Source organism: Rhinatrema bivittatum, chromosome 9 (genome assembly GCF_901001135.1).
Source record: "Rhinatrema bivittatum chromosome 9, aRhiBiv1.1, whole genome shotgun sequence".
Lineage (NCBI taxonomy): Eukaryota > Metazoa > Chordata > Amphibia > Gymnophiona > Rhinatrematidae > Rhinatrema > Rhinatrema bivittatum.
The window spans coordinates 61,645,968-61,661,699 of NC_042623.1; the positions used below are offsets into that span (position 1 = coordinate 61,645,968).

The following is a 15,732-nucleotide window of genomic DNA, read 5'->3' on the forward strand; positions in this document are numbered from 1 at the left end:
GCTGCTCCTTGTCTGTTTGCATCTCTGTCTGGTCCCTTGCCGCTCTTCCTCTGGCTGCATTTCTATCTGATCCCTCCCTACTCCACACCTGGATCTTCAATTGTGTCCCCGCTGCTCCTTGACTGTCTGCATCTCTATTTGGTTTCCTCGCCGCTCCTGCTCTGACTCTATTTCTGTCTGGTCCCTTGCCACTCCACATCTGTATCTCTCATGTTCCTGCTGCTCCTCATCTGCCTGTATCTCTCTCAGGTCCCTGGTCACTCCTCCTCTGCATCTGTATCTGGTTTCTTGCTGCTCTGCATCTGGATCTCTCTCTTCTCCCTGCTGCTCCTCTGCCAGCATCTCTGTCTGGCCTCTCACTGCTCTGTTTCTATCTGGTCTCTCTCAGGTCCCTGAGAGAGACCATCTCATTCTGGTCCCTCGCTATTCAGTGCCACTCCTCTTCATCTCTCTCTTTCTCCTCTGGTCCCTCCATGTCCTGATGCTCTTATCTGTTTCTTCTTTATTCCCATCCCAGATTTTACCATTCCTCAGACTCTAATGCCATGTGGTGATAAACCATAACATCAGATGGCAACAGCTCAAACACACTGCCCAGTCTATAGTGCGCTGATCTAGTTCCATAAATAGACACACAATCACCTTCTCCCAAGCCATTTCAACCTGCTTTATAATGAGGAAGATTATCCACAGACCACCCCACGTACCTGATATCCAGCTGCATTTCATCCGCTGATCCGTGGACCAATCTCCTCCCCTGTTTCCCTTGGTCTGAACTAGAATAGGACACTGACCTTGGGACATCGATGATGGTACTGTACTGAGGCTGCCATACAGCCTCAGTACAGGATTTCCTGCTGAAACTCTGAAGAAATATAAAACCTCTGTTGCCTCCCTGCCTCTCTCCTGCTGCTTTGTCTGCCCTGACCTGGACCTTTTATTACCTTTTCTGTCTCTCTCCCACCTTACCTTTTGTGACCACCTGGGCTTGCTATATTAATTGCCCTACATTTCCCCCTTCCGGATCTATCCCTTGGGCTGTGTCCACCTACTATTGTTCCTCACCATAAGGGTCCCAAGGGCTAGATGTTGGGACCCCTCATTCAAATAAAACTAGAGAGGGAGGCTATGGGAGGCGGCTGTGTTATGTGCTCTTGGCCACCTGGGGGCGGCCTTGATGACTTAAGGAGGCTCTGCCTCTTGAGGCAAGGGCCGTATAACTGGGCAGCCGTGCTGTAGACAAGGGGAGGGGGCGGGGGGCACAGCCCAAGGGTGTGCGGGGCTAGGTGGGGATTAGTGGGCCCAGTGCAAAACGGAGCAGGAGCCAATGAGACAAAGAAGGCGGCGTCTGGGAGCTCAGGTACTTAGAGGTAGTGCGGGGTGGGGGGAGCACATTTGCAGCCTGGAATGGAGAGCAACAGGCTGATCCCAGCACGGCTGTGCTACAACAGTTTTGCTTTTACTTTCACTTTGCCTCCAGCACGGCTGTGCTGTAAGAGGAGCAGATCAGCTAAAGGAGCAGGAAAGATTTCTTTGATTACATCATTGGGTAAAGTACAAAGATTTTGTGGCTTATAGGCAAAATGTTGAGAATATTAATGGTAATTTGTGTTGCTAAGGTCTGCTCACCCCCTCCCCCCTTTTGCATTGAACTGGCTCTGCATTACCAGTACTTTATTTAATGAAAAGGCTTTGAATGCATGGCTGCTTCTGCCTGGAATGTTATTTTATTTAAGGAAATGCCTTAGCACATGGCTGGTTATATATATTTTAACTAATATATCTTTAGTGAACCGCCATGGGCACATGGCCACACTTTACCTGTTATTATATATATATTTTATGAACGCATGGCTGGCTTTCAGCACAATGCTTGCGCTGCATGTTGCTGTATTTATTGAAAGGGCAGCGAGTGCAGGGCTGGTTATCTTTCACTTGTAGCCTTTTAAGAAACGCCATTGAAGGGGTCTGCACATGGTGAATGCATAGGTGGTTAGAGCACATGGCTGGCAGTAGCAGGCTTGGTAGCTCAGTGGTTAGAGCACTGATCTTGTAGGCTTGCTTTACTTTAAAATCGACGTTTTCTATGTATTGCTTTACCCCTCGCTCTCTAAATTGCTAGGAAGTGGGCAGGCTTCATGTCTACCATGCTACCTCAACAACCTGTGGATGTGCTTTGTTATACCTAAGTAATCTGACAATTAAAAAGTAGCCAGCATCCCGTAGTTGGGAATTCTGATGATATGTCTATGGGACAGCGGTACGGCATTTGAGTGCTCAGCCAGGTTAACAGGATGTTTTTTATATTAATCCTAAAGGGGATAGTTAGTATTCGGTTACCATGTAAAGGGACAGCTGTCCCATGTGCACGTTTATACTGAATTATAAGGGGTACAGGACCCTCAGCTTGATAGATATGATTTAGGCTGCGCTATGCAGCTCTATACAAAGTAAATTAAAATATTAATGAAAGGTCAGCTTACATCTTAGCATGGTATTGTGGTTCTTATTGTAAGGGCTTGCCAGCAGAGGTCTGCACATGGCAGCGGCCATTTTGGAGGTCTGCACATGGCAGCGGCCATTTTGGAGGTCTGCACATGGCAGCGGCCATTTTGGAGGTCTGCACATGGCAGCGGCCATTTTGGAGGTCTGCACATGGCAGCGGCCATTTTGGAGGTCTGCACATGGCAGCGGCCATTTTGGGAGGTCAGCACATGGACTTTCAGGATTTTCTTTTACTATTACTTTTCTTTTACTCCCCATGCCCCCCCCCCCCCATGCACCGGCACTCCCGCCTCCCCACGGAGTCCGGCCGCCCCTCGCCCCCCCCCCCCCCCCCCCCCCCCCCCACCTTCCTCAGCTGCCCCCACCCCCATCCTATTCCCGTCCAGTTTGGGATCTAACCAATTTATATGTCTACACAGCATGTCTACCAATCAGTTTCCTATGGCTTCCGGCCCGTCCACACTTATGCCGGACTAGGCTCAGGCTCCAGCCAAGCGAGCACGGCGGAAGCCAAGAAAACTGCAAGAAAACCGCGGCAACGCCAGAGGTCGACAAAAAGAATAAGACACAGAGGAATAAGAAGAGAAAATTAACAGACAACAACCACATAGCATCAGCCATTTGGGCTGCTATGTTCCGGAGCAGCCCCCTCCATGGGGCACCACCCCTGCAACACAGACCCCTGCAGAACGGCCCCGACCCCTGCAGCACCGACACAGGCAGCACCGCCACAAACGAGCTACAGCATGGGAACCGAAGGAGAGCTACGGCGGCTCATGGACCAAACCTTGGCAGCAGCTGCTGTCCATGGCACGGACAGGGTGAAGTCAATGCTGGCTGCGTTAACGCCTACCGACAGCCCGTCCCCCCTGCAGTATGGCTCAGTGCCCATCGGTCCACAGCAAGGTTCAGCAGGCAGCACCAACAGTTCAGCTGGCAGCGCCCATCCACCATCATGTGACCACAGCTGTCGGGCAACACAGGCACCTGCAAGAAGGACAGAACTGTGAGTACCCTGATCTAAACCTGGGCCAGGCTAATGCGCAGGTTCCCCCAACACAGCCCGGTTACCCACCGCTAACGAAGGGCAGCGAAGTGTGGCTGGGGCCACAAGGCGCTCCTAATGATATTTTCGCTGCTATGAAAGCAATTTTTGATACCTGGCACGGGCAGGGTAATTCTAACACAAGACCACCACAAAACCCTGTTACTCAGGAAACAGGGCAGTCAGGACGACACATGGGGGAAACTTTACCTGTGCCACAAACCCCAGCCACAGCTACAGCAGTTGGAACAACGGTGTGTCAGGTAGGGACAAATGGGCATCATGCAGCCATGAACATCAATAACGCTTCACAATACACATGTACCGTTGGCTCACTAACTGCGCATGTGTCAGAAGCAATAAAAGAGAAAATATGGCGCAGTGAATATGTTGATATATTCGAGTTGCTCAGGAAAGAGGGGGAGGGTTCCGATCCCAAATGCCACGAAGCGTGCAAACTATCAGCTAGGGACAAACCCTTCATCGCTAGAACGCTAGCAAATTGGTCAGCAGGTTTCAGAATTCTGTCAACCATTATAGGCCAGAAATACCCTGAAAAGTATTGTTCTTTATTCGCTTACCAAGACGTTATTTGCGGTGCTTATCGCACTTATGGTGGTACGGCTTGGTTAGAGTATGATGAGCAGTTCAGAAGGAATATGGCTGTGAACCCCAGTTTAGACTGGGATCGCAAAGATATTGATCTCTGGCTCTCAAAAATCACACCTTACAGACCGGCGCAGGAGGTCATCCCTGGCTTCGCTGGTAATGCATACCATCCGAATACATGGTTAACACCTCGCCAACACACTTTTCCTGGTAGATTCCCATTTCGCCAAGGTCAGCCCTTTCGTCAAGGGCAAAGGTTTGGTCAAGCCACTAGATTCAGGGGCGGGGGGGCTCCCATCTGTCGGCTGTTCAACTCTGGTTTTTGCAGATTCGCTGCTGCCTGCAAATTCAGGCACGCCTGTATGGGATGCGGTGCAGGCCACCCTCAGACAAAATGCACAAGGGGCAGTACCATCCCACATACAGAGCACCATTAAACTCATCAGAGCACCGACCCCCATTAACATACATAGCTTACAGGTCGGTTTAATGCAGTGGTTCTCAACCTTTCTAATGCCGTGACCCCGCAATACAGTTCCTCATGTTGCGGTGACCCCAAACCAAAAAATAATTTTGGTGGCTACTTCAAAACTGTAATTTTGCTACAGTTATGATTCGGAATGTAAATACATGATATGCATTATGTATTCTCATTGCTACAAATCAAACATAATTATACATTGGGGAACAGTGTGAACTACATCTTATAGTATAATACCGATGTAGTTCACATTTTTAAATGTATGGTGCTTTGTGTAAGTGTAAGCTGCTTTGTGTACTGTGTAATGATTACACACAAAGCTCCTTACACTTACACAGTAATGTGTGTATGGTGTGTGTACTGTTTTTACATTATTAACCTTTTTTACACCAGCAGGCTGTCTCGCAGGCTCTCTTGGCTCTCCGCCTCCTAGGCTTCTGTCCTCCGGCGCTTGCTGCGTTCGCCCACTGATGATGTCAGCAAGCACCGGACACATGTAATGCGCTGCTATGGACTGTGGAGCGTTCCCCCCGCTTCCCCCGCCCCTTAGGCTCCGGACGGATGATGCAATCACGTCTGCGCATGCGTGCAGGCATTCAGTTTGGAACGCGCACCCATAACGGCGTGCGTTTCAGCTGAATAGCGCTGCAGCAGACGGTAGCGCGACTTCTCAGCGGCTAAAGCCATCAGAAATATGTATTTTCCGATGGCTTTAGGCGACCCCGGTGTTTTGGTTGTTTGACCCCCGCCGGGGTCGCGACCCACAGGTTGAGAACCGCTGGTTTAATGGGTTATCAGCCCCAGGAGGCAAGATGGCTATACGAAGGGTTTTCCCAAGGCTTCCGCATACCTTTCATGGGGCCAGAAACCGCCACAGAGGCTAAGAATCTGTTATCTGCAAGGAAAAATGAAGAGGTCATGGCACTAAAGATTAAAAAAGAAAGCGACATGGGTAGGGTGGAAGGCCCATTCAATGACAAACCGCTACCCCATTTTAGGATTTCCCCTCTTGGTGTGGTTCCCAAAAAAGAGCCAGGGGAATTCCGAATGATCCACCACTTATCCTTCCCAGAGGGGGGTTCAGTGAATGATTACTTGGACCCCGACGCATGCTCGGTTGCCTACGCCTCATTCGATCAGGCATTAGACATGGTGAGGCATTGGGGACAAGGCGCATGGTTGGCAAAAGCCGACATTGAATCAGCCTTCCGCTTGCTTCCCAGACATCCAAGCTGCTTCCATCTGTTAGGGTTTCAATTCCGAGGTAAATATTACTTTGATAAATGCCTTCCGATGGGCTGCTCTATATCTTGTGCCTACTTCGAGAGGTTTAGCACATTTGTGCAATGGGCGGTAGAGCAGGACATCGGGAAAGAAAAAATCATCCAAATAGTGTATGATTTTTCGTTTACCGGCCATAGGGACACACAGGCCTGTGCGCAAGCCCTCGAAGCATTCACCCGGAAAGCGGACGAATTAGGTATTCCACTAGCCAAGCACAAATCAGAAGGACCGTCACAAAAATTGTCATTTCTCGGTATCGAAATTGATACTCTGCAAATGGTCACACGCCTACCACCCGCAAAGCTAGAAGCGTTACGCGCCAACATATCTATTACTGAACACTCGCGCAAAATCACGCTAAAACAAATGCAGTCACTCATTGGTCATCTTAACTTCGCTTGCAAGATCATGCCCATGGGTCGCCCCTTCATTAGAAGACTGTCCCAAGCCACAGCTGATATTCGCAAGAGCCATCATTTCATTAGAATCACCAAGGAGCTCAGGGAGGACCTCATAGTATGGAAAACATTCCTGGGGGAATATAATGGACGGACGGTTTGGAGGGACCCACTCATGACCAATAGGGAGTTGCAACTCTACACCGACGCAGCGGGGAGTGTGGGATTTGGGGCCTATCTGGCCGGCAAATGGTGTGCGGAACGATGGCCAGTCCAGTGGGAAGCCAAGGGTGTGCTCAGAGACATCACTTTTCTTGAATTGTTCCCCATTGTTGCATCAATACACATGTGGAAATCATGTTTCCACAATAGAAGAGTGGTTTTTTGGGCAGACAACATGGCGGTTGTTCAGGCTATAAATTCGCTCACCGCTCACTCCCCCAGGGTCATTAGGCTATTGCGGGATTTAGTACTGCTCTGCCTGCGCATTAACCTGGTCTTTAAGGCTAAGTACGTACCAGGGGAGGTTAACTGCATCGCTGACGCATTGTCTCATTGTCGGTCTCGTTTCAGATTCCTGGCCCCGGAAGCAGAGCATCAGCCATATCGCATCCCTCCTTGGATTTGGGAATTAGGGTGCCCGGGATCGGCTCCATATTGAGATCGGCTCTGGCAGAGAGTACTTGGAGAGCATATTCACGCGGATGGAGCTTGTTCCAACAATTTTGCCAAACAAAAAACACACAAGTTCAGGGAACAATGACAGAGAGAAATGTAGCAGAGTTCTTACTCCACCTCAAGAACTCAGGTGTATCCAGAGCACAGGCAGGGCAACACGTAGCTGATATTGTTTTCGTCTCCAAACTATGGGGTATAGGCACCATTAGCAACTCTTTTCTCATTATAGAAACATAGAAACATAGAAATGACGGCAGAAGAAGACCGAATGGCCCATCCAGTCTGCCCAGCAAGCCTCACACATTTTTTCTCTCATTCTTATCTGTTACTCTTAGCTCCTTGTTCTATTCCCCTTCCACCCCCACCATTAATGTAGAGAGCAGTGATGGAGCTGCATGCAAGTGAAATATCTAGCTTGATTAGTTAGGGGTAGTAGGGGCAGTAACCGCCGCGATAAGCAAGCTACACCCATGCTTATTTGTTTTACCTAGACTATGTTGTACAGCTCTTGTTGGTTTTTTTTTTTTTTTTTTTTTCTTCTCCCCTGCTGGGGATATTAGAGGGTTGGCGGCAACAAGCACCAGTTAGAGGGGACACCAGAAAGCCTATCACACCGATGCTGCTTCAAGCACTGGTAAAAGAGCTCCCCAGCCTAGTTTGGGACAATTATGAGGTTAAGCTATGGACTGTGGCTTTTTCACTAATGTTCTTTGGGGCATTTAGAAACAGTGAGTTGATCCCGAGGGCAAAGGTTACCACCAGGACATCGGATGGGAGTCTCCCGATAGAAAACATAAGGATGGTTAAGGAGGCAGTACAGATCTTTATTAGGCGAGCAAAGAATGACCAACGGGCAGTAGGTCGTTGGATTACGTTATACCCCACTCATATGGGGGAGATATGCCCCGTAAGGGCCGCAAGAGAATACCTCAAAGTACGCCCGCCGGGGGGGGGGGCCCTTACTAAAATACAAAGATGGCAACGCGCTATCGCGTTACCAGTTCATCAGTATACTGCGCAAAGGATTGGAAAAAATAGGGGAAGACGCGGGCGATTATCACACACATTCATTCCGAATAGGTGCAGCATCCTTTGCCTGCAGCAGCGGTTTAAACGAAGATCAAATTAAAGCGGTAGGGCGGTGGAAATCCGGTAAATTCAAATCATACATCCGGCCCAATAAACATACGGCCCAATGAACAGTTTCACTTGGAAATATAAACGGCATATATTTAACATCCTGTTCCCCATAACAGTTTTATTTTATCTATCATAGACTCGTCAGCTGGGAGCGCGAAAGTGATATGGATCATGGGGCACTCCTACATTTATTGGGCGCACATTAGAAACAAGAAAAAGACCTCCAGCGATCAGATGGGCATACCGCGTAGCAAGGCCAGCATATTCTGGCTGGGCAACTGAGGGATGAGGTGGGTCCAACTAATGCCTTGCATCCTCCAATACGCCAGGCAATTACCACGGCCTGATATTATCATCTTTCATTTGGGAGGTAACTATTTGGTCGCAGTCAAGAACATTGACCTAATAATCTCTATCAAGAAGGACTTGACTGCAATTAAGGCTATATGGCCAGACGTGGGATTGGTGTGGTCCCACATTATCCCCCGATTGGTATGGCGTGACGCGAGGTCGCATAAAGCCATATAAAAAAAAAAAGCAGGCGCAAATTAAACAAAGAAGTGGGGACCTGGTTGAGGGCAATAGGGGGCTACGTCATTACACATGAGGATATTTCTCACACATGCCCAGGCATGTATAGAACAGACGGGGTGCACTTATCAGATGTGGGGGTAGATATCTTCATTCTCGCTCTGCAAACGGCCACAGCAGCTTTAGTTAATTAGTGGGGGTAGGAAACAAATAAGGTTTTACTGTTTCCTACTTTGGCAGGGGCCCTCACCGGAGCATAAGGACATGTGTCGCTGCATAGGGGGGAATGTTTTGGTGAAGGACTTTGCATAAGGGGAAAGCGGGGACATGGATACAACTAAGCATGGCGGAGACCGAGATAATGGCCGGTCTGGGGGTGGCCCAATGAAGGCCTGGCATAAGCAAGAACTGCGGCCCGCAAGGCCAGGGGTGGGAGGAGGCGGCAGAATACTGCACGGAGCGGCAGTAGCCACGGAGGCGTTCACGGAGCGGGATGCCAGTGGCGGGTGTTCCCCTTCACGGAGCGGAAGGCGGATTGGCATTCACGGAGCGGGGTGCCAATGGTTTACCACCTTCACGGAGCGGAAGAATGGAGGGCTGCCGTCTCCAAAAGCAGAGGGGTGGGGAAAAGCAAGGAAGTTTACCGGTGAGGGCATTGGCTAGAGGTAATGCCAATTGTGTTTAAACTGCTGCAATATTAGTGGATATTAATATTGTAATAATGTTATAATGCTATTTTTGGCTGTGGCTGTTTCTTCCACTCAAAGGATATCATGGTTTACCTTACTCGGCTGTCATGTGGTCAAGGGTGGGAGGGGCGGTCATCCGTAAGCTACGGCGTGCCCAAGTTATGTTCTGATGTCTCACTACCTTTTCTCTGCATGGATATTAGAACTACGGGGTTATTTAAAAGACTCAGCTTAGGGTGAGCTGAGGCTTTACAATGCCATTTCAAATTGATTGAGGAGCCCTGTGCAATTGTAATCCCTTTTCTTTTTATTCCTTTACAGAAAGTTCTCTGTTCCGTGGATGTTTTGTGTTTTTATCATTCTCATACCAAAGAAGTGTAATTAGGTGCAAGGATGTTGAGAAGTCTGGAAACGAGCTTGGTGACTGACAAAAAAAAAAATCAAATACGTTGATGCCATAACAATGCAATTAGTGCTCTGCGTGTGCTGTTTAGCTTGTGCTGGGCTTGGGGCTGTGTTTTATGTGCAGTTATTAAACGGATACCGTGGCCTCCGTGTGATAAGAGCATGCGATCTCCCCACCCCTTCTCATCTACCAATCTTGCTTCCCCTCCCCGCGGGTCCACTTGTGCCCAGTGGAGCCGTCCCAGCTCAGCTCCTAGGAGCAGCAGAGGGAAACCTTTGGAACCGTTCCCGGGTCACGTGCGGCTGTTTGTTGTGAGAGTTGACGTCTCGGGCTGAATCATTCGCTCGGCGCTCACGCCCCTCGCCCCTGCCCCGGCGCACGCATTCTCTCTCTCAGTGGCTCGCGCTCCCGAGCTGGTGGCTGGGGATTGTATTGCGGTACTTTCCTGTCAACGGTCCTGGGGTGTTCCGCCTCCCTCTCCCTCCCCTCTTTGACGTGGTTCACTTTTTTTTTTTTTCACCCTCCCCCGTCGTCCACTCCTTTTCCTCTGGTAGTTTCCTTCCTCTCCGCCTCCTCCGAGCTGACAGTAATCACTGTGGAGTCGAGCTCCTAAGGGTGCGTTTGCTCCGACCTGCTCAGTCCCCCCTCATGTACTCACTGGACAAGTCGAGACTGGAGGCGGGGGGTGGCTTTCCGAATATGGCGACCCTTGGGGACTTTAACCCCCTGAGCAACAGCATCCCGGCCACCAGAGTGGAGATAACTGTCTCCTGCAGGTCAGTGCTTGCTTTTATTTTTTCTGTCCAGACACTGGCTATGTACATCTCGGACTGGGGAAAAGGTTCATACCCCGGGGTTGCACTCTCTTAACCCTTTCTCCAAACTTCAAACTTTGTACTGATTTTTTTTTTAAATACTTATTATATCTCATTCTTGCTGATTTAAAACATTGCTTTTCTCAGACACCGCTACAACTGGAAGTCACGAGAAATCACAGCTTTGCTCTTTGCTTGATCGCAGTGAGGTGTAGGAAAGGACCCCGGGGAGGAGGGGCTTTTGGGATCCCCTTATAAAATTATGTTATGAAAGAAAAAAATGTCTCGCCGAGTGGAGCAGAGCAGGCAAGAGTCCCTTGGTAAAGAATTGGGAACTGCAAGAATCTGTTCGATTTTCCCCCTGGCTCCAAATGCGGTTTTCTTGCCACATTCCGACACATGCAGGCAGTAAAATATCTCAAGTAGCCTGAAAATAATTCCACATAACTTTACAGCCTGAGAATTTTCTTTGGAGAGATTTAAAGGAACTTTTGGGTTTTTTCCCGCTTTGAGGGCTTACAGCTTGTATTAAATGTGAAGGAAGTAAAATCTCTAGTGAAAAGAAAACTGACACATGATGGCGAGAATCCTTTAGGTAGAGTATATATTTAATATGCATCTCTCTGGGATGAAGTGGAGTCATCCCTTTTGTCAAGTCTCTCTCCTTCACTTCAAGGAATGCCCCTTAATATTTGGGTTGGTTGAGATGGTGATGAGGAAATTCAAGTAATAAGTACAGCCAACATATGGATTCTTCTTCAACCATTTCTTCCAAAATGTCAGTGTTTTTCTAGAAGCTGTAATGTGTTTGGACCAGTGATCAGTCCAATATGGAGTTGAACTTGCAGCCAAATCCATGAAAATGTTCCATATAGCTGACAGCGTTAAAACATGGGAATGGGGGGGGGGGGGGAAGGAGATGTGTGCTGACTGCCGCCTGTAGTACATACATTGTGTATGACTAGCAGTAGCACTGTAAAGCAGTAAAAGATTGTGAGAATGACGTCCTGTAATCTAAGGCAATCGAGTTGTGTTTATATTGTTATCTGTGCTACAAGCCAGATTTCTTTCAAGGTTCTGCACAGCGTTGTGCATACTACGGTAGCACTTTCAGGATGAAAGCAAGGCTGTCGCTACTCAGCAAAGAAAGATGACGGATCTAAGACCTGGTGGTGTACGCCCAGGTTATGGGCAGGCTTCCTCTGTTTCAGGATTTTCTTGAAAGTAATTGGACACAGTTAGTCATGCTCAGTTTCAAGACATGGTACTTGTAGCGGTTGTGTGAGTAGTGTGATGCCTGCATTTTCCTATCAGAATTCCCTCTTTCTCAGCATGCACTTCACAGAAGTTACAGTATCTCAGATTTTAGTGCAGCAATTTTCATTTCCCAACATGTGTATTATTTTCAAAAGGATCTTTCATTCTGTTTATGGAGAAAAGTTTGGTAAGGTGAACGGAAATTGACATTAAAGTTTTTCTTAATGCACTGTGTAAAATAGTCTCAGTTTGTCACATGGACATTCTGAATTATGCTGGTCTTCTCTATAAATGTAATTTTTTTGTCTACATAGTTGTATTAAACATGATTAACTAATCTTCTAGTTTTTGAAATTGTACATAGGGCTTGATTTTAAGGCTTTTTGTTTTCCATATTCTGTTTATGGAAAAATCTTAGTAAATCAGGTACATAGGATATTCATGTTTTATTCTAGTGTCTTTAGGAAGTATACTAGTTTTAATGGTAAACTGTGCACAGCTTTTCAATTGCTTACAAATTGCTGCTGTACAATTTGTATGCAGCAACATTTACACACCTAGGGCATGATGGCATGATTTATTAAGCTAATTTACCTGTAGACAGGCTAGAAAAAAAGGAAAAAAATCTTTAGTAAATCAGATTACCAGGTAGTAGTGGAGGTGGTAAACCAGAAGGGGGGGAGGGGGAAGAGGAGAGAGGAATGATACCGGGAAGAAGAGAGAAGGGAAAGAGAGAGGAGAGGAAATGGATGAAATGGAAATCTGCCAGGAGAGGCAGTAAGTAAGGACCAGAGATTGAGTTGACAGGGAAGGGATGAGAGAAGCAAGGATGAAACTGATGTGATGGGGGGGAAGGGTGGAGAAAAGCCCAGAAATCAAGCTAGGGGGAGGGAAAGGATGGGGTCTAAGCCTGTAAGGATGGGAGGAATGGCTTTAACCATCTGTGTGGGTGTAGCCAAAGTGTTCACAAAAAATAAAACGATCTACACTATGATTTCTAAATCACAAAGTATTAATTCAGCATTTAGCTAAAGAAATACAAGTCATTAAACAAATTTTAGGACATATATTTTTATTGGACTAAAAATACTTTTATTATTTATTACCAAGTTTATTAATTTATAATCATAGTTACAGTTCCAAATGAGAAGGGGAATGCTGATTGCAGCAAGGAATGTCATTTCATTAGTATTACTGCTAAGTTTATTTTTGAAGATAACTTTCAATAAGTTTGTTTGATGTAGGTAGATCATGCAGAAATATTAACTATTTTAAACATTGGCTATTGGAATTCTGCTACCACAATCAAGAAGTCATTTTTTTTTTAATATTCTGCTTTTTCGGGCACATCAAAGCAAATTACATTCAGGTACTGAAGGTATTTCCCTATCCCTAGAGGGCTTACAATCTAAGGGGTGAATTTTAGAAGTGTTGCTTGTGCTAACAGGCCCATATATGTGAGTATCTGGGCCGTGCTCGAGCAACATGTATTTTAAAAGCCACAAATTACACGCGTATATACGTAGACGTGAGTAAAAAAAAAGACTCAGTTAGGGATGGTGTTCTGGGGTGGGCCCAACAGTTACTCATGTAAATCCGTATTTTAAATCTGGTGGCTGCAGTGCACGAGGCAGCTTGTTAGCCACATATATTCTTCTGCTCCTGATGAGGTGTAAATCTGCAGAAATTACTTTTTTAGCCTAACATAATAGGGTGAGGGGTCTGTATCAACTGGGGGAAGTGCAAGCTGAAGAACCCATATGATGGACTGGGCATACTGGTGGACAAATTGGTAAAACTGGGAATGTTTTTCATGTGAGCATGTTTAAAATCCGCTTACCTGTATGCGTTAGAGCTGACAAAGTCCTAAGGAAGATACGCGAAATACGTTTGCTTGAGTAATGGCTTAAAATTAGGAGCACACATACGCAATCATTAAAATCATAAAACAAATACCATTGTATATCTGCTTGCATACGCATTTTAAATCTATTATCTATCATGCCAATACAGTAAAGTCACGTGGAAAACGGGCGCTCAGTATTGAGCACCCGCGTTCCTAAAGCGCGCCCAGGCACCGATCCTGGGTGTGCGGTACAATATTTAAATGAGGGGTCACACTAAAAGGGGATGCTAGGGAGAATTGCACGCCCTAGCACCTCCTTGGCAGCCCGGGGGGGGTGGCTGCCAGCGGGTTAGGAAAACGGACACTCAGTTTTACGAGCGTCTGTTTTCTTAACCTGTGCACAGGGCCCGGTTTAGGAAAAGGGATGCTCGTTAATTGAGCATCCCTTTTCCTAACCTGACCAATGGCACTTTTTTTTATAAACTTAAAAAAAAGTTTTTAAATTTTTTGTTTCCTCTGACTTAATATTTATTTATTTAAAGACTTTTATATACCGAAGATCATGTACTAGTACATATCGCTTCGGTTTACAGATAACCAGCATTAGAATTACCATATACATGGTGTACATAGAACAATAAACAATCAACAGTGAACATTAATAAATAAGGAATACATTAAACATGGAGTATTACGCATTAAAAACGTTAAAATTGAAACGGTGAACAATTAATGAATAAGTTATACATTGAACAAGGCGTATTATGCAAGTAAAAACATTAATATGTATGGTGCATTATAGGTAGTGTGGTACTTTATTGGTAGCATGGGAATTTAAGTGAAGGCTTCGGTGAAGAGCCAGGTTTTCAGTTTCTTCTTGAATGTCCGCAGGCATGGTTCTAAGCGCAGGTCCGAAGGCAGATTGTTCCAGTGAATGGGACCAGCAATCGAGAAGGCACGTTTCTTCATTGACGACTTGGCCGGGGGTACATAAAGGGTGCCTAGATACATTGTTCTAATGGGTCTGGAGGCTGATTGAGATCTAAGAGGGCAATTTAATTCGAGTGTGGTTTGTGAGTGGATGGTTTTGTGTATTATAGTTAGCACTTTGTATATAATTCTGAACTTAATGGGGAGCCAGTGTAGGCTCTTAAGTATAGGAGTGATGTGTTCACCTCTGCCGGTATTGGGTATATCCTGGGTAATATATGTGTTCACCTCTGTCGGTATTGGGTATATCCTGGGTAATATCGCCACAATATTAAGTCGGAGGATGTACAGAAAACCAGAAATGTTCTGCTTTTCTGTACACTTTTTTTCCCATATATTTTTATTAAATTTTTTGAGAATTACAACGTTTTTCTGTACACGTTTTTGGGCTGCTCAGAAATTAACACCTGCTCTGGGCTGGTGTTAATTTCTGAGCGTACAAATGTGCGGATTGGGCGCACATTTTTTTTTTTGTATTCGGGGTGAATAGCTAATAGCCTCATTAACATGCATTTGCACGTGATGAGTGCTATTATTTTTGAGGGGGTTGGATGTGCTAAACCTCTTATGGTATAAGGGTTGTGGATGCGCGACCAACAGTGGGCTCAGCGGAGTGCGCTTTACTGTATTGGCCTGTATATTTGTACCGGAGGGTGCAGTGACTTGCCCAAGGTCACAAGAAGTGACGGTGGAATTTGAACCCTGGTTTCTCTAGGTCACAGGCCACTGTGCTAATCCCTAGGCTACCACTTCACTCTATTGCAGTTACCTCCTTTCATGTATGGAACTGTAGTTAGTTTCCTTAAATCTGGAAATAAATATTTAAAAGTTGATTAGTACTATTGAAATGGAGCACAGTTTTTACCTGTACTGTACTGCTCAGTTTTTATAGAAATATATTTTCTGAGATTAACAGATGCACAAGCTGTTATCCGAATTCCAATGGGCACATCTGCTTATGCATTTACTGTGTTACTGTAAGATTGTGCAGTATAATTTATAATAATTCACAGTTGTCTGATATTCTGAGTGGTCTGTGGATGGTAAATGTACATGTC

The 15,732-nt window shown here is 46.3% G+C and overlaps 1 protein-coding gene across 2 annotated transcripts in view; it reads left to right on the top strand.

Annotated features, from left to right (window-relative positions):
• Nucleotides 1–1,408: 1,408 nt before the first annotated feature.
• The window catches only part of CPNE8 (copine 8), a 587,797-nt gene continuing 573,473 nt past the window's right edge, over nt 1,409–15,732 (top strand). The window contains exon 1 of one of the 2 annotated variants that reach the window (XM_029615275.1): nt 1,409–1,549. Coding sequence is in view for 1 of the 2 variants with exons in the window: in XM_029615273.1 (XP_029471133.1) it covers nt 10,415–10,542 (128 nt within the window). In the remaining variant the exon portion in view is untranslated. Of the gene's footprint in view, nt 1,550–9,211; nt 10,543–15,732 lie in introns of those variants that run through there. The other variant, XM_029615273.1, reaches the window with a different exon arrangement.